Source organism: Neopelma chrysocephalum, unplaced genomic scaffold, assembly GCF_003984885.1.
Source record: "Neopelma chrysocephalum unplaced genomic scaffold, ASM398488v2 Primary Assembly neopelma1_24, whole genome shotgun sequence".
NCBI lineage: Eukaryota > Metazoa > Chordata > Aves > Passeriformes > Pipridae > Neopelma > Neopelma chrysocephalum.
The window spans coordinates 19,632,798-19,657,998 of record NW_020897693.1 but is presented as its reverse complement, the minus strand read 5'-3'; the positions used below and the strand labels follow the sequence as shown (position 1 = coordinate 19,657,998).

The following is a 25,201-nucleotide window of genomic DNA, read 5'->3' as shown; positions in this document are numbered from 1 at the left end:
CGAGTGTTTGCTACAGCCAGTCCCTTTTTTGGGCTGTATGAAGCTGCACAAGGATTATGACGGGGTAAGGAGAGTCCCCTTGGGGACAGCATCCTGGTCATGCCGACATGCGTTTCCCGCTCGCGCCCGAGCCCCGGGACAGGCCGCTCCTGTTTGTCGGGCTGCTGGGGCGGGGACTGCGCTGGGGGACAGCTCCTGGCATTCTGTCCCTGGCGGAGCGCCCCGGGCTGTGCCAAGAACCTCGCGGAGCGGCGGAGGGACGAGCGCGGCGTCGCCAGCGGGGCGGGAGCAGCGCAGCGGGCGGGGCCTACGGCGGAAGCGGCGGCGGGGCGGGCGGTGCCGGAAAAGGCGGGGAGCCTTCGGGCGGCGCGGGCGCTTCCGTCGGGGCCCTTCCCTTCGGGGCTTTCCCCCGCCCCGCCCCGCCGGTGCTGCTATACCTGCGCCGGGCGCTGTGGCAGCCGGGGCCGCGGGAGTCGCCGCCATGCACGACGCCTTCGAGCATGTGCCGATCCTGGAGAAGCTGCCGCTGCAGATCGACTGCCTGGCGGCCTGGGGTGAGCCGGAGGGGCCGCGCCGCCGCCCGAGCCGCTCCGCTGTCCCGTCCTGGTCAGCCGTGCGGGGGGGTGCCGCGCCCTGCCCTGTAGCGGGCCGGGGGAGGCAGCGCCGCCCGGCCCCGGCCGGCTGCACCCTGTGCGGGCGGGGCCCTTCCGCCCACCGGGCCGGCGGGAGCGAGTCCCGTGTCCCGGCTCCCGGCCGTGCCCGCAGCGGGACGTGCCCGCGGCGCGGGCCCCGCTATCCTGCCCGCCTGGCTGTGCGGGAGGCTGCCAGGATTCCCAGGGTCGTAACAGGGGACTAGCTAGTTTCTTGCTACAAGAGCATCCCCTGTGTTCTGACTTAAATTTATCTTGAAATGCTGGTGGTACGTTGAGGTCTTAGATTTAGAATCTATTTGCATGTGTTAATGGTATATCACTGTAGGTTGTATTTTTGGGCATACTTGACTGTCAAGGTTTTGGTTAGGTGACTGCACCAGCTGTCGTAATGATAAGGCTTGATGAGGCTTATTGAAGCCTTGGGCAGTTACCATCAGATGTCCTACCATCACACAAAATCGATAATTAAAATAACTCTGAACACGATGGAATCCCAGTAATCTATCTTAAGAACAAAATTATATCTTGAATTGTAGCGCCCCATTTATACATGGATTGTTTATGCTGGAGTTATGTATTGGAGAGAATGTGACGATAGTTTATTCCTGCATTGCAGCTTTTATCTTTTATTTCTTTGAAAGCGCTGATTTTGCTGAAGTAGAGAAAAAGCCTAAACCTCCAGGCTTCTGGCAGTATAGATGTGTAAAAAGAGGTGTAATTCTGTCTCTACAACTTTTGTACCAACTAGTGGAAGAAAGGTCTTGCAGGAAACAAGACTTTATTAAAATGCAAGTATATTTGGTAATGAGAGAGTACTAGATGTAGAAAGAAATGTATACTGCTTTCCTACATGATATTCAGTGAGGAAGAAATTCATTCTTATTTAATCAACCTGTGAAGATTCTGTGCCTTTTGTATGGTGTAGATGCTGTAAAGAGGAAGAGTTTGAAAGCCTGCCATGGAGTTTGTAGATTAAAAGATTCTCTTTTATAAATCTTAAATGGCTTTTGGTTGTCCAGTCAATCCAAATGTCACCTAAGCAAAGCTGCCACTATCTTTCCAAACATAGCTGACTCTTTCAGAGAGTTCTCATAAAAACCTGACTGTTAAAAAAAAATCAACAGTCAAATCCAGGTAGAACTCCTTGTTTTTCTTTCTAACAGTACTTCGCACTATGCAGCACTGTTCCTCTCAGAGATAGTAACATCTGAAGAATAGTTTATTGCCTCTTTTGACTGCACAGAAGATGCAATGGTTTGGTTATTTACCTTTGTATAAACAAGTGGAATGTGATGCCTAGTCTGTTCTGTTACTGCTTGATCTTTGGCTATCCTTTCCTGACAATGAAACCTACTTCTGAGGACTTCCACTGGAGAGGTGATAGGAGACGAGTAGTCACTACAGAATGTCCGCTTTATCATTTGAAAAAAGTTCCCAAGTACTCTGATAAATGTAACATAGTCCCATACTAGGGGGAAGAAAATTAACTACCCTGGCCAAACCCAGCACAGCTGGGAAGGGCAGTACTTGTTGAACTAATTAGACTCTATTTCTCCCGTGTCTTTGTAGAGGAATGGCTCCTTGTTGGTACCAAACAAGGGCATCTTCTGCTTTACAGGATCAAGAAAGACGTAGGTAAGTTTATTTTAAGAATGGCACAAAAAGTTTATTATGTTATTTTTATTTCCTGCACTTTAGGAGGCTGTAGTGATTTTAACACAAGTGTGTTTGATTGCTGATTTTTTCCTACATAGAGTTTAATGAATATTTGTGTATGATCTTTGGTGAAAGTGTTCATACCATTTTTCAGATATACAAGAAAGACAGCAAGTAATGTGAGCCTTTATTTTAAACTATGTTTTATGTCAAGTTTCTATTTGTTTGAATTTATAGTAAGCTACTGTAATTTTTATGAATACAGTGCGCAAATATATGCAGAAGCAGTGCCAGTTATGAGGGGTGTGACATTACCTTTTAAGGGACTGGATTAGTGAAAGAGCATATATAATCAGTGGGTCCATGAGCATCATAGATGGGGGAGAGGGATCCCTCCTAACTAGTTCTATCATGTATATACTCTTCTTCTTGTCTCTTCGACAGTCATAAGTGTTCATAGTCTATTCTAGAGATGCCACAAATAGAACTGTTCTATTTTCAGTTAAGTTAAAATTGATTTTCAGTAAGAGATTTGTACTTCATGTTACCTGCCATTATGTAGAAACTGATGTTACTGAACACACTAATATTGTGTAGCATGGGACAGGAAAGTAAAAATCAAATGTATGTTTCCAAGTTCTCAGCTCTTGGAAGAATGTTCATTTTTAGTTACTTGGATTCTACAGACTGAGTTCAGCTTGCTTTTTCTGAAACTTGTAGGCTGTCTATTCCAGTCAGAACATGCTAGTTTTGAGTTGCTAGTGTCTTATCTCACATGGTAAATTTCTTCCCCTTTTTTGCATCAATGCCAGGAGAGGTTATGTCATCAGAAAGTGTCTGTAAGTCTTTCTCCCTAAAACTCCTTTTAAACCCTTGTGGTGTAGTGTTTATTCCATGTCTATTTTGCAGTGATGTGCTCCCTAGCAATTTAAATTGCTGATATTTGATGGATAAAGTGTGGATAAAGACTTTATGGGTATCTTTGTATTTCTGGGTTTCAAATTACTTAGAAATAAGTCTTGTAATCTAAAACTCTGGCAAGGCAAAAGTATAACTATTGATGAGGCCCTCGGATGGGTACAAGTAGTGTAGTTTACATTTTCACCTGACTATGTAGAGGACCTTCTGATGCATTTAGCTATTAATCAGAGGTAGCACAGATATGTTAGAAGTGTCATTCTTCCAGTGTTATGTTTGCTTTCATAATTATTTGTAATCTACTTAGTGTGAGATGTATGCAGTCATGAGTGAGGGCAACCTCAGTTTACATACTCTCTCAAATCTTTCTGATAGGTTGCAATAGGTTTGAAGTGACACTAGAGAAATCCAACAAGAATTTCTCAAAGAAGATTCAGCAGGTAGGAAATACCATCTCCTTGATGTGGGGACAGTTTTCTGCTGTTTTCAGCCAATAAATGAAGTAATGTATATCTTCAATCTCTGCTAAGCTTAACAAAAAAATTTCCCAAAACTACAGATTCCTCTAGTGATGAAACAGACAAATGTTTCTGCCCACTCTTCCCATAACAGAATAAGCTTGGTTTGATTGCTAAAGCAGAAAACGAAGAATTGGAACTTGCAGGTTTATTTTGGGCTTTGGTTAGCAGTAAGCCTTCAGCTACTCTGGCTGAAAATATTTGTAAATATGATGGTAATACACGAACAGACTGTAATATATTATTTGATCCTGATATGCAATCCTATATAGGAATGTGAATGTAATTCCGCTTACTTGAAATGTAGAATTAAAGTAACTGCCAGTCTTGCTGCCATTTTCTTTTTTTTTTTTTTTGGAGAACTTGTGCTCATCGATTATATTGATTCTTGGGAAAACACCTCAATGATTATGCAACTTCTTTCAGCAGCACTTTGCATATCCTTTAGAAGTGTTTTTGTACTAGTAACATGCCAATTATTATAGCTTTTTTTACTAGCTTAGGTTGCAAGCTTTTAAAAAGTGAGTGTTAGTTAAAAGGGTTGCAGTGACTGAAGGAAGGTGGTGCATAGATAACTGTCTTGCTGTTTTCATTATTATGAGATCATCTAAGATGCATTTTCTTAGACTATCTATAATCAACCCTTGTTCAGAGGTTTATTTTATGAATGGAGTCACTAACATCATTCTCCCTTTCAGATTCATGTTGTTTCTCAATTTAAAATTTTGGTCAGTCTGTTAGGTAAGTGAAGAAAACCCTTCTAATATTTAATGAGCTCAATGCAGTTACTTGTCTGAATGTGGCACTCTTTCCATACACCTGTGTAGCAGTCTCATTGTTGAGAAGTCGTTGTGTGGAATTCGAGCTTTTCATTTTGCAGACGAAGTGTTAAGTGGCATGGATTGAGAAGTAGCTTTGCTTTTCGTAAGCCAGCTTGGAGAACAGAGCATTAATGCTGTTTTGTGATTAGAAATGAAGTACATTTGTGCGCTGGAGTGTGTGTGTATACATATAATTTATATGTACATTGGAGTATACACATGCACGTGTATGTGTGCACTGTACGATAGGGGCTAAAACTTCTGTCCAAACTTGTTTGATATAACAAACTTACTGTTGATGTGTTACACCAAATTTGGTTTATATGCAGATGGCAATCTTTTACCATCCTGTGGAAGGTCTAAGTTTGCTTGGCTCTGGCTATCTTTCTTTAACCTTATGATCTTCCTATGGTTTTTTTTTGCTTATGTTGCTACTCCCTTCCTTATGATCTCCAAGTCCCCGCTCTTCCGACTCCAGCATGTGTAGATTTCTGCTGCTTGCATCCTCATGTGTATAAAAACCTGACCACAGTACCCTCTGCTTGCAACTGTTCACTTTACGCTAATTTCAGGAGCCAGTTCAAAATGCTCTCTATTCAGACAATCTTCCATCTTGAACTTGCTCTGCTCTGGCCTGCTTGCTGGCCCTTCCACTCTCACTCCTGCTTGGTTAGCACTTGTTCTCAGTTCCTGCATGTAATTTACTAACGTTGGTGTTAGTCTTCTTTTCTGCATTTTTTGTATTTATATGTGCCTTAGCACTTCTCAGCTTTTGCGAACACATCTTTTCCTTTCTTACAGCTCTTAGTTACGAAGTTCTTCTTTTTATATAAACGTAAAATGTGATAACTTATTTGAATTAGCAATGACCTCTACATGTATTAAATATTGAATAATAATTGGCATTTTGTTTAAAACAGAAAATAACATTTATGTTCATGACCTGTTGACATTTCAACAAATCACCACGGTTTCCAAGGCAAAAGGTGCATCTCTCTTCACTTGTGATCTCCAGGTAAGGGGAGGAATACAGTGGCACAGGTGTCCTTACTGTTTGTAATAAGGATAACTTTTTCATGTCTCTCTATAGATTAGATTTGTTAATTTTGTGCTGCATGCAAATTGCGTGGGTATTAGTGTTTTTTAAAATTAGTATCTACTGCATTTGCTTAAGGCAACAATTTTTAGTGTAGTCACCTTCATTTTCTTCCTCTGCTTCATAAGGCATTTTCCTGTGCCTGTTATGATTGCAGCTTTTGATAAAAAACTTAACTTTGACTGTCTTGTTTTTTTGAAAGGTCCTCTTCATTATAAAAGCCATTCCCTTTCCTAGAATTGCCAGTATACTAGCTCATAGTGGTTCCCTTGTCTAAGCAACTCCATCACTGTTTTTGTTACATTTTTGTTTCTGTTTATTGGCCTGCAGAGTCCCAGGGTAGTTGTGATAGATTCAAGCCATAAGGTATAGCAGTCCCCTGTTCATGTGCTATGGTTTATTAGGTGACTCATTTTTATCCCAGTGAGTTTCTCATCCTACCATATAATTCAGAAGCCTTCATAACCAGAAGTGCTCTTCATCATGTTTTCTCTCTTTGCCCCATGGAAGCTCAAGTGTTAAATAGTTTCTAGAAAGTACTTGGGGTTTTCTAGATGTGAAAAGTAATGTGTTTCAAAGCACCTTTACATCTGGTCATTGCAAAGTGGCTTGTTGTTTGTGTGTACAGGCACTTAACTTTCCTAGTATTTCTTGTCAAGAAACTTTTCCAATAGGTTAGAATATTAGAAGTTATTAATATTTTCATCTGTTAGTATAGCACATTCTTTGCATTGTTCCATTTCCTTACCTCTCCTATACTGCACAGAGTTCCAGCTATTAATCCTAGTTTCAGGGCTGGACTGATAACTCTCTACTTATCTTCTGTTTGTGTGTGTGTATGCCTTTGGTGCTCTTTTATTTTGTTGCATTTTCTTGGTGTCACAATCCCTGCCAAAGTTTGTTTTTAAGTATTTTGACACCACCTTCCCCTCCCCTTCCTTTTTTTAGGCAGTGCCCTTCTGGCAGGTTTGAACAAAGCTGCTCTTCAGTTAATGGCTTTGCTTCAGGCTGAGGATTCTTTTGACCTTGTATTATCTTACTTGCCTCCTATTTTGTGAGTGCCTATCTGTTTGTGAGTTAGGCCTATCTGTTTTCACAGCAATCAGGTACGGGGGAAGAGGTGCTGAGAATGTGTGTGGCAGTGCGTAAGAAGCTACAGCTTTATTTTTGGAAGGACAGAGAGTTCCATGAACTACAGGTGAGTTGTGTTGTTTCTGTAATCTAATATGCCTTAACAGGGGATGTAGTTGCTCTTTACTACTTGCTATGCAGTCTCCGTTACCCAGAGACACCGCTGACTTCCGGAGCGTTGACTCTGGTTGGTTCTGCAGAGTTGTAACAACGAAGCACAAAATAAAAGTGAAAATAGATGGTTTGAATCACAGTTAATGTCATCAATACAGTTAATAAATTAAATTAAGGGCTGTGTCCTATATTTTGCCATTCTGGTTGTAGTACACTTGTAAGTCAGTGGAGCATATTAGCATACAGCATCTGTGAATGTATACCTAACGACAACATTATGAGAGTGGGTGCACTTCTACTCGAAGTTTTCCAGATATGTCATTAAGTCAGAAGATGGTTACTGACAACAAGTGTAGAGAGCTGCAGTTGTGAATACTGAAATGATAAAAATAAATAATTGAAGTGGGTAGAGGCTTTTTCACCTACAATGCCCTTCTAGAAAATTACCAGTTAGCTCAGAGCACACCTCTTTACTGTGCATGAATCTAGCCTTTTGGTTGAATACTGCCATTCCTTGACCAGTAGATGTCGGGCATGTGTGGTGGGGAATATGGTTCCTGTTATGCTCTGCACTGCCAGATTTGACTTCTGCTTTTCTCTCGTAATAGCCAGTTTAACCTATTTTCCCTGTTTTTCTCAGGGGGACTTCAGTGTGCCTGACATACCCAAGTCTATGGCCTGGTGTGAAAATTCCATCTGTGTAGGCTTCAAGAGGGACTATTACCTGATACGGGTAAGACTGGGGTGTGTAATAGTATTTTAAGAAGATTTGGATTGCATTGAACACTATGGGGGCTGCTTCTGTGCTCAGGGACTTAGCTAACAGATTTATGAAAACCAGCATGTGGTACTCCAGTATGGGAAGGGCAGTCTAAATCTGTCCTTTTAAACTGATGTCATGGGGAAGTGATATTTTGTTTGTTACTGTTGAAACCAGTGTTTGCAGCTCTTGCAGAAAAAGGGCATTGGAGAAGATACATTTTGGTTTGGCAGCAGTCTGTGTAAGCTCAGCTTGCATTTTATTTAATGTATTGAGAAAGGAGATAGCTCAAAGAGGGAAAAAAGACCAAGAATATCTTATCTGACATATAGTGAAGCTTAACTGTTTTTTTGTTTTTGATTCTCTTGCTGAACAGTAGTAGTTTCAGTTTGATAGTCTCTAAACTTACTGTCATTATATTACAGTTTCCAGTTACGCTTCATTTACAGCTATAGTTGATTCTCTTTTCTGCCTTTATAGTTGGTTTCTGCAGATATTATAGGAAAATAAGATGGAGATGAAGTGCACCACACGTGTTCTTGCATGGTTGGCAATACTGATCTGTAGGCAACAGGAAAACTCCACATAATTTTTGCAGTCACTTGAAACTGATGCTGCTCACAAAAGAAGGGATGCCTTTCTGTAGTGCTGTCTGAGATGTTTATTCCTTCCATTCTAGTTATATAAGTAGTTGTGCAGCTGCTCATGCAACCAGGGTGGAAACTACCTGTCCAAATATCTACTTTGGGTTAGTTCTGAAGCTTAACAGACCTATCCTTGAATGGCTCCATTTCACTAAATAGGCAGAAAAAATATACATGTATTTATGGTGTTGCTTTCTGCTAGCTAGCTGTTGATGTAGAAAATGCTTGAGCCGTAAATGCAAGGGAAGCAGCAAGAATGTGTAGCTGGAGTTAAAGGAGAAAGATTCTCTGTTTTGGTGGCAGTGAGTTGTTTTATCAGCTCATGAAACAGCAATTTTTTGTGTGGGTTCAGTTCCCAGGACAGCATGTGGCCACAAAATGACTGGCTAGGGCAGGGGAAAAAGACTAGACAGGTTGCTAGGCTTTTAGTTTGTTTTTTTTATGTGGCGGCACTCACTCATGCCATAACAAAACAGTGTTAAAGTTTTGGCCCGAATTAAGTGTTTGGACACTTCAGCTGATATTGCTACTGTGCTATGCATTTTATGAACCTGTATGAGTGATGTGCTCAGCTACTGTTATAGTAACAGGAATACATCATCTCAGACACAAAAGTATTAATTCTGTGTTCCATAATGATGTATAAGATAAGTTAGGATATGCAGAAAATGTTGTTGCTTCTCTTTAAAACTGCACTTGTCCTGTTAGTGATTAGTCTGGGATGTAAATCCCTCTAGGGCTTTTTGGCTTTAGTCTCGTGCGGCTGTGAAATAAAGGTTATTTTAAAAAACAGGGTTTTTATCTTCTTTATTATCTTAGGTGGATGGAAAAGGATCCATCAAAGAACTGTTTCCCACAGGGAAGCAGCTGGAACCATTGGTAGCTCCTGTAGCAGATGGAAAAGTTGCAGTTGGCCAAGATGATCTAACAGTTGTGCTTAATGAAGAAGGGGTCTGTACTCAGAAATGTGCCTTGAATTGGACAGATATTCCTATAGCCATGGGTGAGAAGTAGCAGGTGTTTTTTTTTTTTTTAAATTTGCTTCTTTACTCTTTTGTATGTGATAAAATCATTATGTTTCCAATATTTTGAAACTAGCTGGATTTGGAGTGTGATAGTTTCTACAGTATTTTAAGTTGTACTGTTGGAAAGGTTTCATATGTTTATTTTTGCTTCTTAGCCTTCTTTGCTTGTAGTCTATATACCTTTCTCCTCATAAAGTAGGCATATTGCCTATCTTTTATGAAGGCACAAGGTCTGAAATGGAAGGTAGTGTTTTAAAGCACTGTAGTTCTTCTGGGAAAAGAAGGGCACGTTTCAAGGGGAAAAAAATTGAAAAGAAGCCTTTAAGTTCTGGTTTATGTGAAGGAATACTTGGGAGCAATCAATTTAAATTTTTCTTGGTTCGTTAATAGAACACCAGCCTCCCTACATCATTGCTGTTCTGCCAAGGTATGTGGAGATCCGCACTTTTGAACCCCGGCTGCTGGTACAGAGCATTGAGCTGCAGAGACCACGCTTCATCACCTCTGGAGGGTATTGGATAGAACTGATTATTACTGTTGTCAGGCTCTCTGGGTGTATGGTAGCAATCTGAAAAACTGGGAGAAGAACAGCTTTTCTACATCTCTCAGTGTATGAAGTAGCATTAAAGCAGTCTGTTGGGTTTTTTATGAACAGATTGTTGAAGGCCATATCTTGAGGAGGAAATTATAGAGTTGAGTGTCTTTGGGAATTTGTGATCACTGGACATATGTTCTTCTCTTTCTGCTTTGGAATAATGCTCAAGTTGCTCTTGTATCAGATTGATCCATGTGTGTATTAACCAGGATTGTATTTTTTAGATAGGGTATTGCTTCTTTCTCAGCACTGGAACTTAGTAACTGACTACTTTTGTCTTGTTTTCAGAACAAATATTATATACGTGGCAAGTAATCACTTTGTTTGGCGGCTCATTCCGGTGTCCATAGCAACACAGATCCAGCAGCTTCTGCAGGACAAACAGTTTGAGTTGGCTTTGCAGTTGGCAGTAAGTACTCAAAAACTGAGTTTGCAGCGGATGTGATTGTGCAAAAGTAAACAAATGGATATTTGCCATCTGCTTGACTACAGCAAGTCCACTAATCCGTCAGTCGTAGTATAGCCTCCCAGCTGTCTACTTTGCACAAACTGGTACACTCTAGCCTTTTTGACTTAAGCTTTAGTTTTGGGCTGCCATTATTCTGTATTGATGTCCTGTGGTTTAGATTTTGAGATATCATCCTTTGTGTAAAAGCTTACCTCTTAGCTGTTTAATTGATTATCTTCTTTTAGATTTTGAAGTCAGTTAGACTTCAAAGTCTTCAGACTGCTTGTGAACAGTGTTGTTTGAAGTTATGTGTTTTGTCACATGGCTTTTGGTTTTTTTTAGTACTAATCCTGAAACAATAACATTTTATAGATGCTGATGCAGTACGTTTAATTGTACTGCTCTTACTGTTTTACGATTGTTTGGTTTCTGGAAACTTCCCTGGAATTACATTAAAATGAATTAATGGCATTTTGAATTGCTGACTTGAAAAAAAATTTTGAAAAGGCGAATGAGTGAAGAGACAGTTGCTGTGACAGAGCAATTATATAGATAATAAAAAGTAGCTTTCAAACCTTCCAGGTTATCTCCATGACACAATAAGCACAGCATCTGACAGGCACCATTGGACATGTTCACTTTGGAAGATTATCTTTTTTCTTTTTAATCTGTCCAATATATAATGCTCCTGTTATTTCTTAGAGTGTTTCCTTCTTGTATGTGAGGCCCAAGAGTTTTTAATGTTTGTTAATTTGTATGTTTGTAGGAAATGAAAGATGATTCAGATAGTGAGAAGCGACAACAAATTCACCACATAAAGAACCTCTTTGCCTTCAACCTTTTCTGCCAGAAGCGCTTTGATGAATCTATGCAAGTTTTTGCCAAGCTTGGTACAGGTAAATGCTTAGGTCAGCTTTGAGGTACCTAGGTTAGAAGGAATGAAATGAAACTTATGGGCTGTTGCTTGAGGCTTTTTATTTTAATGCTTTGTTTAATTTAAAACAGTGGTGTCTTATGCAGACCAGTCCCCTGTGAATGGCAAATAACCTAGACAGCTGTTTGGTTGTTTTTTGGTGAAACTGGTAATAGTACACCTAGTAAGTTAAGTTAAATCAAGAGTTTGCCCTTTGTGCAGAATGTATTTGTATTCTAGGCTATTTTACAGCATGCATAGCATGTGCACAGACCCTTGAAGCTGAGTGCTTCAGCAGCTGCTAAAAGCCTACTCATAGCTTGGAATGAAAAGTAAGGAACATCTGTAGATTTGCAAAGTCATTTTACTCAGAACAAAGGACCCTTAACCCTTGGTTTAACCAAGCTGCTGAAACGAGGAAACTTTTCTGTGCTTTTGGAAGTCAAAATAGTCTCTGATGCTACTCGTCTGATTTGTACTAGGGCTATTGGAAGAACACTTAAGACTCAGCTGTACCATAGAATAGTGCTTAAGACTGAGATTCCTGTACACTTAAACCTAGAACTTGTTTTGATGGCACCTCATATTTGCTTTGGAAAACTACAGTGAAAGAAAAGGACTGAGAACTCAAAATACTTTAAACTTAAATTAGAGGACAGTAATTTTGAATTTGATTAAACTCTGTGAACACGGGTGTTCATTAGTTACAGGTGGTGCTATTCAGTTCTTTTTCAAAAGCACAATAAATCTTCTCTTAAAACAGTGCTTCTTCCTAGAAGTCCTGTCTTACTGTCAGAGTCATTAATGCTGGGATTCTGTAGGAAGAGCAGCAAGATAATTATAATAATGGCTTGTCCTCGACTTGTGCCAAGTGCAGAGGTTGAAACTTTTTGTGCTTGGATTTTGAAACGTTTTTTCTCTTGCTTCTTTTGCCTTGTTTTAACTTCTCTTCTATAACGAGTGAATTTTGTTGTCTAGAATCTCATGGATATACCAGTTGACTACAGACTGCTCTGTTAGAAAGCTAAGCTGACTCTAAGAGTTTACAAAAATATTATGAATGGTTACTAATACTAGTTATTTTTTGCTTAGATCCCACTCATGTGATGGGTCTGTATCCTGACCTCCTGCCCACAGATTACAGGAAACAGCTACAGTATCCCAACCCCCTGCCAGGGCTCTCTGGGGCAGAGCTGGAGAAGGCACATTTAGCTCTGATAGACTACCTAACTCAAGTGAGTTCTCCTCTACCTGTTTTTAGAGCAGGGTTATTCAGTTTTAGCATGCTTTGTTGGTTTACTTTGATGTGTAGGAAGCAGTACACCTACTCCAGCTCTGTCATGCTAGCCTTAGTGGGCTGTCTTCATGGTTGGAAACTATGGCAGCAGCTCCTGAGTAAGTAGGGGAAATAGAACATGTGAGATACCCCGCAGTTATGTGGGAAACATCATGTGTGACTGGACCAAATTTACTTACGGATCGGATCTGAATACGAGTCCAGTATTTTATTTCTGGTATCCTTCTGAAGAAGACTTGAGCGCTTGATCTTTTGTTTTTGTTTGGTGACTACTGTGGAGGACATTGTCCAGGAGACAGGTCAAGAGCATGCATTAAAATGTGGAACAGGAGGTAATGGGCACCGTAACTTCCTGCCCTCTTTATTTTGTCGTTACTGGAACCTGAATTGTTTGATTGCCATCCTTTCTAGACTAAAAGGAAGCTTGTGTCCAAAGGAGGATAGTTTTTGTGCCTAGTAGTTCAAAACCTAAATAATTTTCCAAGTGTTTTGAATGTTGCCTGACTTCTCTGAAATGTCTCTACTCAGGTTAACAGAATTTCCTTCTGACTATTTTCTCAAGACTCTGAACATTTTGCAAAACTATACATTTGCAAAACAAATGTATACACCTGAATGTAGTTGTAAAGTTCATCTGTTGAATAGTTAGTAACAATAAAAATTCTTTTGGAAACAATTTATTAAATCAAGTTATTAAATTGGCTTAATTTAGTCTTTTTACTTGGTGGATTATATTTTCTAAGGTGAGGTGTAGAAATTCATGGCCTTTTCCAGTTAAAATTTCATTTGATGTCCTACAGAAAAGAAGTCAGCTAGTGAAGAAGCTAAATGATTCTGACCATCAGTCCAGTACCTCGCCACTCATGGAAGGAACACCCACAATCAAATCCAAAAAGAAGCTGCTACAAATCATTGATACCACCCTGTTAAAGTGTTACCTGCATGTGAGTGTCTGTCTGACCTAGAGGCTTTTCCTTTGCCACATGAGCTCTGTTGGAATTTCAGGAATATTTAAGAAGGAGGATAAGGAGCTACTTCAGAAATTCTCACACAACTGTTTGTCTTTGGTCTAAAAATGATGTGTAAGACTTGGTTAGCTAGTTTGATCACTGATCAGGAAACAGTTCCATGGAATAAGCAGATGTGTCTGTCTCTGGTTGCTATGTCTGTTGAAAGATCATGGGCATGCCTGTGTATTTTGATGTTCTAACGAATGCTTACGTTGCCTTGTACTGTTAAATGCAGAAGAGTATGATCTTTGCTGTTGCAATGCTTTCCAAAGCTGACCTCTGTTCTTGAAGGGGAGTAGCTCTGATACAGTTTTCTTTCCAGAAATGATGGAAATGAACATGGGCCTTACTCTAAGATGTTAAACTGTCATTTCTTGTATTTCTTATGCTATAAGGCTTCCTTGCCCCCCAGCCCCTGCTTCCAACTCATGTTTTGTACTATATGCTTTGAAGTTGCACTTCCAGTGAAGTACCTTGAAGTGTTCCCTTTTTGCTTGCAGACAAATGTAGCGCTGGTGGCACCACTGCTACGTCTGGAGAACAATCACTGCCATATTGAGGAGAGTGAGCATGTACTAAAGAAGGCACACAAATATAGTGAGCTGATAATATTGTATGAGAAAAAAGGTCTGCATGAGAAAGGTAAGTATGTGGTTGGGAGAGGAGAAGGAATAGAACCATGTATTCCTCATATTGAGTTTTTACTTGTCTTCAGTGAGCAGACAGTATTCAGAAGAGACTGTTTAATCACCATCTTGTGATCACATCAGTCTTTGTTCCTGTTACAGTTTGGACTGTATGTTCAAAACAAAACTTTCTTTTGTCTTCAAATGCACTTTTTTATGGTTCAAGTTGAGACTATACTTGTGTTACAAAGGTATGAATTTTTTTTGTTCTGAAAGCACTACAGGTACTGGTGGATCAGTCAAAGAAAGCCAACTCACCTTTGAAGGGTCATGAGAGGACAGTGCAATATCTGCAGCATTTGGGTGAGTGTGAAGGAGAGCAGTATTTTTGTGAAGCTGTTACTCCTATTTGGCTTAGTGGTTATTCTTCTGTTTGGCAACTTTTAGAGGCTATCAAGCTGAAAGATATCCTTGTCATCTAGTTTGGTTTCTTGCATAATGCAAACTTCAAGTATTAGTTCACGGATGTTTTGTTGAAACTTGAGTGTCTTACTGGAAAACATTCCTTATTTCTGATTAAAGTTTCCACTGGGAGAAAATGGGCCATAGTATTTTGAATTTTCTTCCAGTAATGATTTATCATCACTGACAAAAGGAAAATTTTAACTTCTGGTTAGGCTTTCCAGATGAAAGTCTTAACTTCTAGTTGCTGGTCTTTGTATTGTCTTTTATGAGATGAAAATCCTATATTAAGTTGTTGTTTCCTGTGTTTAAGTAGATCTAGATAATGACTTAACAACTGTAGTTGCTGTTCAAGCATCATGGTAGAAACTTGTCTGGTTGACTATTTGTTGTGAACTCTTGAGTCTTTTTTTATTTGCTAAATCTGAGAATAGTTCCCTTCCATCCAATATTACTTCTAAAAGCAAAACTATTCAAAAGTATCACACTGCTGGTTTGGTAGTGCATAGTTTATGAGGGAAATACCTTTGTTCATCTCTTAGTCTTATACTGTTACCCAAATTTGGTATTTTTTTTCCATAATTACTTATTTTAAAAACTGCTGGCTTCAATTAGCAATATGTTTATTCAGTGATAATGCATACATAGCAACGATATTGAGACCTTTCCCATTTGTACCATGTCTCTCTAACACTTCTTACTGATTGGTGTCATTTGGTAATGTCACTCATCTTAGAGAAATGTAAATATGTTGTGTTCAGCACAGCTTTACAAAAGAAACTTCTAATCTTACTTAAATAGTAATTCTGTCATCTTGATAAATTCATCTCAATCAACTTATGTCAGCTGTTCATTTGTTTTACCTGAGATTGCTGAAGGTTAAGACCTATAATTACCCAAGTTATCTGTAATAATGTTTTTAAAATCTTGGCAGCTTGCTAAATTTATTTAGACTTTTGGAGCTTCTCTGTTTCAGGACCCCCTGAAAATTGTTTTTTCTGTATTCTTCTTGGTCAGCTCTTTAAAACTGATAAAGGATGTTTGTTTACTTCAGAGTAGTGAAATACAGTGGAAACAACCTAGAAAGTTGACTCTTCCTGAGAAACGGAATGTTTTACACTGGGGTCTCTTGCAGAATTTCCCCCCAAGTAAATAACAGAAACATAACACTATATGTGTGGTTGTTTTAGCTGCACTGCCCATTCTTGATTAATTGATGAGTGTTGTTTCCGGGAGTCCCTAAACTAAGTTGATAAAAGCATTTCAGACTATGGGGTTTCTCCAGATTTTTCCCTTTGCCCACCCCTTTGGTGAGACTTTCGTAGTTATGATCTCCTAATCCAAGCAATAATTGTTTGGGGTTTTTTTTGTTATTATTATTTTAGTTTTAGAGGGTGTATTTCTGGTTGCTTTCACTTACATTCTGAGTGAAGTAAAAACTCTTCCTCAGTCGACTCTTTTCTATAGATTTTTGTGGATTTAATAAAATACTCTGAAATAGTTCTCAAGTAATTACAGAAAATTCCTCCAGGCTTGTGGAGTCATCTTTTAAGTCATCAAGTATGTATTACTGATGTGTATTTGATACTTACCTTGTGTCAACAGAGACACACAGTCATGTTTTCCTAGCGTGTTTTATTAGTTTTGTGAACCGAATTGTCCAAACAGAAGTATTCTTTCTAAAAGGGCAGGTCCTACATTTTCTTAAAAGCTGAGAAGCTATTAGATGTCATATAGTTTCTATGCTAGTTACTTCAGCACTATGAGGCTTTACTACTTGTTTTGAAGTATGTGACCATTTGCTATAGAAGTCATTAGACTGACAGGCTGGAAAATGACTGAAGGAAGTTATGTAAATGAAAAGTACAGTGCTTTCTCTACCCTACTAAAAACAAGTCATAAAGGGAGACTTGGAATGTGATTAAGACAACCAATCTTAGTTTTGGGCTGAATTGTTTATGTTTGGTGGCACTTAGTATTTGAGTTAATTTTTGTTTCTGTTTGAAATCATATCTGTGAAGTAATGAAATTGTGGATTTAACCTGGAATGCACAATTTGCTTGACTTGAGCAGGGAGAAAACCAAATTGGATTCTTCATGTAAATTAAGCTTGGCTGGCTCTGAGGGCATCTGCTTGTGTTGTGAGTAGATAGATGCTTAGGATTTTAACATTGAGCCTTACTGCTTTTTATATTCCAGGCACAGAAAACTTGCACTTGGTATTTTCCTACTCAGTCTGGGTGCTAAGAGATTTTCCTGAAGATGGACTGAAGGTAAGTGTGGTTGAAACAGGCCCCTTGTCGTTGAGATTCTTAATGTAGTATATGGAATTGGGATAACTTAACCTAAGAAGCTGGGTATTAATGCTAAATCCAATTAAAGATATAATTTTTGTTTTCTGTGTTCAGTACTGTGGTAATGTTAGCAGTAGATAGAGCAGGACAGTCTTTCACTTTTTCTTACTCTTGTCCATTCTTGAAATACTTTACAACATTTAATGTTATTGATGTCACACTTTTTGCGCAAGAGCCTGATTGAGTATTTAAATGTCAAATGTTGATTTGCCTTACTTATTTTCTTTTTTCTCTTTGATATAAAATTGAGTACCTGTATTTGGAAGATGTTGGGCTCTGTAAGAGAAGAGTGTTCACTAAGGGGATGTTTGTTAATCTCTTCAGATGTGAAGATAACTTCTCAATGCCTGAATAAACTGCTCAGATTTTTTTTTTGTACTTCTTCTGCTTACTCTTTGGGCACATGTGATGATATGCTGGGCTTCAGTGCCTCCGAGAAAATACACTGTGGCACTTAAAAAACCCCCACACCTTTCTGTGAATAAAATTTTGTTTAACAGATATTTACAGAAGACCTCCCTGAAGTGGAAGCTTTGCCACGGGACAAAGTGCTCAGTTTCTTGATAGAAAATTTTAAAAGCTTGACTATTCCTTATCTGGTAAGAATTCAATCTCTACTACTGCATTACATTCAGTACAAAATGTTACATGTAAGATTGTAGTTCTCCAGGAGTCAGACTCTGATGCTGTCTCACAGAATGCTAGCCTTGCCATAAGTTGTGCAAAAATCCCATAATTGAAATTTATGAAATCCTGAAGTCAGGATTGGTAAAGGCAAGCATGGAACTGTTGCTTGCTTATAATAAGTTACTTCCCAGAGGAAGTGTCTGTAACTGAACCTTAACATGTATTCACAGGAACACATCATTCATGTTTGGGAGGAAACCGGTGCAGACTTTCACAACTGTCTGATCCAGCTGTATTGTGAGAAAGTGCAGGGATTAATGAAAGAATATCTCAATTCTTTCCCTGCAGGTATGTTTAGCCTTTTCTGGTGAGAAGACCAGGGGTATGGGACAGCACAGGGGAGTCTTCATATACCATATTTTTTTAGCCTTCCCTGTTCAACCCTAAGTGATGGAGGAACTGGAACAACAAAAGTTGTGGGTTTGTAGGGCAAGCTAGTTTATTGCCTCCCAAGAGATTTTAAGGGATCAAGCAACTCTTTATTCATAATTAAGTAGAATGGCAGCTACTGCTCCCTGAATCCTGCATGTTAAGGGTAGGGAAGGGTTTTGAATAACTGAGTATTGTTTTATCCGGCCACTTGATGTGTTTTAAGGAGCTGAAGTAATTTGGCAGGTACACTGGAGTCCCAATCCACGTAACAGTTCTATCAGCATTTAGTTCCTCTTCATGATGATTTGTTTGTTCATCTTCTCCTCTGTACTAGTGTAGTAAAATAGTTGTAAGAATTTAGCGTATGTTGTTTTCTTCCATATAGATAGAACTCCAGTGCCTGCTGGGGAGGAAGGAGGAGACTTGGGGGATTACCGTAAAAAGCTTCTACTTTTTCTGGAGAAGTCTAGCTGGTATGAACCTGGTCGGCTAATTAGTGACTTCCCCTTTGATGGTGAGTTCAGTTTTCATAGATTAATTAAACTCTAGCTTATTGCATTGTACAGCAAAACCTCCTCACTTATTGTAGAATCATGGTAACTAGAAACAGACAAGATGACTGTATCTGTAGTTGTAGGCCACTGGTACGTATACTGTTTTTGCTGGCACAGTTGGGTTTGCCAGTCTCTGCAGGATTACTGTTGACCTAAGACCTTGTGGTATCTCCCATCTCTTAAATATTTAGCCTAACTTTTTGATGAGCCCGAATTTTTCAACAGTTCTGAAGATTATTGTTTCTTAAGAATTCATAAAAGGTTTCTGAGACTCGTGTGAAGTGTAGACTTACAGTCTCAGTGTAATTTAAATTAGTCTGAGCACAGATTAATAATTCCTACTGATAGTCTGATCACTAATTGAACTTTTTCTGTCATTTCTCTGTGTAGCTATTGACTTAATTGTTCATGCTATCACTAGGTCTCCTAGAAGAACGTGCTCTGCTCTTGGGTCGAATGGGGAAGCATGAGCAAGCTCTTTTTATTTATGTTCATATTTTGAAGGACACCAACATGGCTGAAAAGTAAGGATTTCTTCATTTTATTTTATTTTTTAGCAAGTCTTAGTTTGCTCACTTCCCTATGGATGTGTAGTGAAATGTTTCTGTATATGGAACATGAACACTCTTAAGTTTTCAGGATCTTCTGGGTTTCCATGTTTTTTTGACTTTTAGGCTTTTCCGGGTATGTGTTCATTACAGATGCTCATTCTGTCCCCTTGAGGTTTGCCTTTTCATGCTCTTCTGTCATTGCACTTTAGAGCAATATGACTGTCATCAATGGGTTTCTTGTTTCCATCTGTTCTTAGCCTGTGAACTTCTGTTGTTTTGCTTCCTTTCTCTTTGGAGAGACGTTCATTAGCCCACATGCCAAGTTAGGCTCCTTCAGTTAGACAGAATCTTCTTAGTAAAGATACGGTATTTTTCTAGATATTTTGTGCCAGGGAACCTCCTGAGTGAATCAGAAGTATTCAGGTACTCAGCGCTGGCAGGTATATGTGAACACTGGGGCCTGTTCAATGTAGCTTCTTTTCAAGCTAGTTTCAGCAAATGCCTGTTACAGGGCATTCAGCCCCTGTATGCAGCGTACTCTAATGAACAGCTTCTCTTTGTGATTCGGATACACTACTTAGAAATATCTACGCATATGTTATTATGCTGTGATGTGTTGATTGGAGATATCTCTTTTCCCCCTTTTTCTTACACAGCTAAATTAAATTTAGCTTGTGCATTAAAGCTTTTTAAGTTGATTGGTAGTGGGAGATTTGCACAAAACCTCCCTTCTCTCAGCGTTTTAATGCAAAATAAATGGTGTAATTTTGCTGTGCAATTTGATTAATTGATCCAAATTGGATGTATGTTACTTAATTTGATGACTTCAGTAGTCAAAGCATTTAAATGTTAATTTCTGTGAACTGATTCTATGAGTTCTAAAATTGCTTTTGTATTTTACTTGATTCTTCTCTGTTCTAGCTACTGCCATAAACATTATGACAGAAATAAAGATGGCAGCAAAGATGTAAGTGGCTTCATCTTCGTAGTCTTCCTGTTCAGTAAGGATGTAGCAGACTACTCATACCTTTTTCAGGACTTGAAAGTTTTGGCTCTGTATAGACTTTTTCAAGGTTTGTGTAGGGAGCCTATGTATAAGCTCTTAGAATTTAGGAATTAGTAGATGACTGATTGGGTTCTTTTTGGTTTTGTTTGTTTGTTTGTGGTTTTAGTTGTTTGTTTGTTTTGGGGAGTTGTTTTTTATTTGGTTTTTGTTGAGAATGATACTGTATCATTGGAGTTATGATGGAATTCAAAAGACAAATTACTGTGTATTCCACGTACAGCTAGAGAAAAGATAGGGGTAAAAAGCAATGAAGCGTTGGTTTCTAAATGCTATAAGTGAGTTCTGAAATATAGATGAGGGAGGCATTATTAACTACTTTTATAGAAAATCTTCAGAATGCAAGTCTTAAAAGGCCTTGAACATCATTGGTACTTTTCAGGTTGTATTGTTTTAAGGTAAGAGCTGTTTAAATGAGCTCTTCAGAATTTTGGATGCCATGGGTACAACTTAGTACCATTGCTGGGTTCTACTAGCACTGTCAGTTGTGGATACATGCAGTGTTTTCAGAACTTTCCTTTTGTGTGCAACAGGTCTATCTGTCACTGCTCCGGATGTATCTCTCCCCACCTAGTGTTCATTGCCTGGGACCAATCAAGATGGAAGTGCTGGAGCCTCAAGCCAATCTGCAGGCTGCTCTGCAGGTTTTGGAACTACATCACAGCAAACTGGATACCACTAAGGTAAATCAGACCTGTAACTACTCAGTTTGTACTGTTGGCAGAAGATTACAGAAGGTACTGGAGTAGGCAAGTTAGTGGATTGTAAGTGTCAAGCTAAATGTGTCAATTACTATTCTATTTTGGTCTCTATTCCTTTTTAAGTAGCTTAAGTATATTTTTCCTAACTTAAGTATATTTTGTTCCAGGCAATAAACCTACTCCCAGCAAATACACAGATTAGTGAGATTCGCATCTTCTTAGAGAAAGTCCTTGAAGAAAATGCTCAGAAGAAGAGATTTAATCAAGTGCTCAAGAATCTTCTCCATGCAGAGTTTCTGAGGGTAAGCACCCAGCACCTGTCATTTATTGGAACAGTGTTTTAAAACATGTTCAATATTTAAATTAACTGTTCCTTACACGGGATGTGTGTCCTCTAGATGGTGCTGTAGTGCACTTGAAATGTGATCCAAGTAGATAGAACATCCCAGCAGGAGATGGTGTGTACATTCATTTTAGTTTGGATGAGGTATCTGTTTTTCCAGTAAGTCTCTGGACTCACTGTGCTGTGGTGTGCATTGCAGAACCATCTCAAATGGCTTGGACTGGATTTCTTTCAAATAAAGTGAACCAGAGGAAGCAGTTCAGTAGTTCACCTTAACACCCCTTAGCGGTTAGAATGCCTTAGTCTTTGGACTAAGTTGAAAGTAAAATCCTGTAATTCATATAGTGTGCGTATTGGGTGTTCAATACCACCTGCTCTGCTCTACAGATCTGCTTCTTTTGTGCTGCATAACTTGGTAATGTGGATACTGAAAATTAAATGTTGTGACAGTTTGCACTTTCTCCAGATTATAAGGCAGCTGTAGCGTGGCATTAATCTTTGAGCAAGTTGGGTTTTTTATCCTTCTTTAGGTCCAGGAGGAGCGGATCTTGCATCAGCAAGTGAAGTGCATTATTACAGAGGAGAAGGTGTGCACTGTTTGTAAAAAGAAGATAGGTAACAGGTGAGAGAGCTTGGTAAACTGAATCAAATATGGATATCTATTACACTTAAACTAAAAATGTTGGAAAAGCTGGAATGTGTATATATCCAGAGAGAACAGCAGTATGAGGGAGCTATTTGAAGACTGTTTGAATTACAAATTACATTGCTCAACTGGTTGATGGGGAATACCTCAAAGCTTTACTCAGTGAATTTACTGCAAGAGTTTAATCCTACTTTCAACAAAGGAGTATAAAATCTCTTCAGAAACTCCCTAGAGGTCTTATTTCACAACTCTAAAAGGCTTAGAATCATTCTGCTACTACTTGCTTCTTAACTAGAATTACGAAGGATGATATAAAGAATTTCAAACTAAGATACATGTGTAGTTTTCTATATCTGATGGCTTTGTAGTTCTCTGACTGATTTACATTTTGTAGCCTAATTATTGTAGGATATCTAAAGGTAAAACTAATTTACTTGATTACATGGATGCCAATAACTTTTATTCTGCTATTCCTAGTAGGCAACTAGGGCTTTATATGTAATGTAAATTTTACTTGCACTTTTTCCTCTTTGAACTCGAGTGAAATGCCATATGACTAACTTAGTCATTGTTTCTCTTGTTGGTGTGAACTCTTCTGAGATATCAGTAGCATTATCAATGATAGGAAAGGTTGTTTTTCCAGAATATTTTAATAAACATAGGTCTAAATATTGCTGTGCATATTAAGTTTTTTGCTCTTAATGTGTAGCATATAGCATCAGAATTTTAAGTTTACACAGGCAGTATTGTTTTTGTTTTATAGACTTTTTCTAATGCTGTTAAGTTCAACAAGATTTTAAAGGTCAAGCATGTCGCCCAGTCCTTAACTTGTTACCAAGTTGAAGTAAAGTGAAGTATTCCTATAGAAATGAAAATAGATTTAAAAAAAACCAAACAAACCGACACCAAAAAAAAAACCGGCTTACAAAATCTATAGAATTCTTTTGTCTGATTTTCTCAAGAATATATTCAGGCTGTAATTTAAAAAAGAGAGTGTCACTTTCATGTAGGTGTCTCTGATTCTGTACAACTTGGATGTTCTTGTTTGAATATGGAAAACTGTCTGTCTGTATTGACAGCTGATTTTGGTGTTTTGTTCTCTTTACAGTGCATTTGCTCGATACCCTAATGCAATAGTTGTGCATTATTTCTGCTCCAAAGAAGTCAACACGCTCGACACCTGACCTTGTCGTGGTCAATAATTCCAGCATTCATATGAAATTCAGAACTGATGACTTAAGAAGTTGATGTGTCTGAGATTTTTGAGGCTTGTTGCTAGGTTCTCTTACACTGGGTAGGAGTCATTTGTATATGTGGACTGACTGTACCTACCTGGCAATATTGATTTACTAGAAAATTACTTTAACCAAGTTGTTATAGTGCTGGCAACTACACTGAACCTCTCAGTACTCAGATGAAGAACAGAAATTGATTTTTGTAGTGGGTTTTGTAATGCACTCCAGCCTTGCAAATGAACTGTTAGACAACTGTTGGACGTTCACCACAAATCAAGTTTTACAATAAAACGTACTTTCTTAGGGTGAAAATGTTGTGATTTGGCCTTGTATGTAAATATTTATTAAAAAATTGAAATTCCCTGAAAGTCTATGCAGCTATATCAGTGTTGCATGGAAATCATCAAGTGTTTGCCATAGAGGAGGCTTCTGTCTTTCTAGACATAGAAAGTATAATTTTACATTCATCTCAGTGACAGAAATGTTTAAGTGCCGGCCAAAGGACTCTTTTGATATTCAGTGTTATTGCCTGACCTTCAGATAAAAAGTTGTTTCACAGGAGGTAGTCAGACAAACAGTAGATATCACCAGTAAGCTTTTTTCTTTTCGCTTTAGTTTGAGAGCTTTAAATTGAAATAACTTGCGTGTTGTTTGCACTGAATATGTTCCCTCTTAGCTTTAGTGGAAGCTCAAATACTATTTGAAGAAGTTCATATCTGCACTCGTAGCAAAATGCAGAGAACACCCTCTAAAGCAATTTCTGGAAGGAGTGAACTCTGGTTATTGCTTGAGCTTCTAGACTATGCTTGAGATTTGTGTATATAAATTCTTTAGTCTCTGGCTCACTTTCCGGCATTGAAGTAAAATCCAGACTGTTTCAACATCTGTCTATTTTAAGTGCTCTAGAACTGTGTTCTGCTCAGGCTGGTACTGTTCTTAAATTACTCTTGGGCCAGAAGTCTTAACACAAGAACTAGATTGTACCACACTCACTGTAGGCTGTAATATTTTTGTCTAACTTATTTTTTGAAAAGCATAAAATAGCAGATTGGTAGAGGGGTATTAAAATGTTTGGTGCAGAAAGAATCTGTGTAGAGGGATAATGAAAAGGCAGCAGTAGCCAATAACCCAATAGAGTAGCTATTTGACTCCCAATATCTTGCTCTAGCAACACTTATAAATATGGTATCATTAAATAGTATGAGCATGGCATGTAACTACCAGATATCACATCTTTATGAATAAATCCTGTAAGCCTAAGATGTAGTTAGATCTCAGTTAACATTATAGGTTTACTTAAGCCTTTATGTGAATGTTTTTTAGGAACAGATCTGCTGTAAGCTGATGAGTCCTAATTCACTTTCCCTTGCCAGTATTAGTTTCCCTTGATAACTGTTTTTTGCTTTTCCACATGTGTTTTGTATTTATTGTTCATATATTGTTCATGCATTCTTATGGATTTCTTGGTCCAGTGTTTTGCTACTTCTATACTTGGATGTCTTTCTGCAGAGACTGGGTAGAGGGAATCTGTGGTGTTAATGTTTTTAAACTTGTATTTCTTCTATTTGAAGAAGAGAGCCTAAAAATACTTATACTGGATTTGCACATTCTGTATAGATCTTTATATACTGGTTCAGGTACAGAGGGAAGGTGGTTTGGGAGAGCTGTGTTTACAGGTAATTGAGAATGAAAGAAGAGTATTTAAAAAGACCCTGTATTCTTTGTATACAGATATAACAATACTACTCTGATTTTTACCATTAGTATGAGTTTTATTTACCTTCATTTTCTGTTACCAGGAGAGCTGTACTCGCATATGAGGATCTTCATTGTGCTCTTACTTACAGGTCTAAGGTTGTGCCTGTCTTTATCTCCACTGCATACCTTTTACAGAGATGTGGTTTGTGCTGTAATTTTTTTTTCTTGGTTCATATAGTGTGGTTTGGGTTTACTAACCATACAGCAGGTTTATCTAAAGCAATAGGTTGTAATAAATATTGTGTACCAG

The 25,201-nt window shown here is 38.6% G+C and overlaps 1 protein-coding gene across 2 annotated transcripts; it reads left to right on the top strand.

The window, feature by feature from the left end:
• Positions 1–382: 382 nt before the first annotated feature.
• On the top strand, positions 383–25,201 carry VPS39 (VPS39, HOPS complex subunit). 2 transcript variants are annotated; one of them, XM_027706826.1, is made up of 26 exons: positions 383–554; positions 2,223–2,288; positions 3,122–3,148; positions 3,603–3,667; positions 4,444–4,486; positions 5,487–5,581; positions 6,762–6,860; positions 7,548–7,640; positions 9,131–9,314; positions 9,727–9,847; positions 10,220–10,340; positions 11,146–11,275; positions 12,385–12,527; positions 13,390–13,533; positions 14,100–14,241; positions 14,502–14,588; positions 16,887–16,960; positions 17,542–17,640; positions 17,899–18,016; positions 18,486–18,614; positions 19,076–19,178; positions 20,127–20,172; positions 20,802–20,951; positions 21,137–21,271; positions 21,843–21,934; positions 23,067–25,201. In XM_027706826.1, the coding sequence occupies exons 1-26, from the start codon at positions 482–484 to the stop codon at positions 23,140–23,142; spliced, it is 2,655 nt and encodes an 884-aa protein (XP_027562627.1). In that variant the 5' UTR covers positions 383–481; the 3' UTR covers positions 23,143–25,201. The 2 variants fall into 2 exon arrangements, with proteins under 2 accessions (XP_027562627.1, XP_027562632.1); XM_027706831.1 differs by lacking the exon at positions 3,122–3,148.

Bases quoted from the DNA above. Each gene is read 5' to 3' on its own strand.
- VPS39 (XM_027706826.1), top strand. From the start codon at position 482: ATGCACGACGCCTTCGAGCATGTGCCGATCCTGGAGAAGCTGCCGCTG. The intron at 10,341-11,145 runs GTAAGTACTCAA...GTATGTTTGTAG, and splicing joins AGTTGGCTTTGCAGTTGGCA to GAAATGAAAGATGATTCAGA. The intron at 11,276-12,384 runs GTAAATGCTTAG...TTTTTTGCTTAG, and splicing joins TTTTGCCAAGCTTGGTACAG to ATCCCACTCATGTGATGGGT.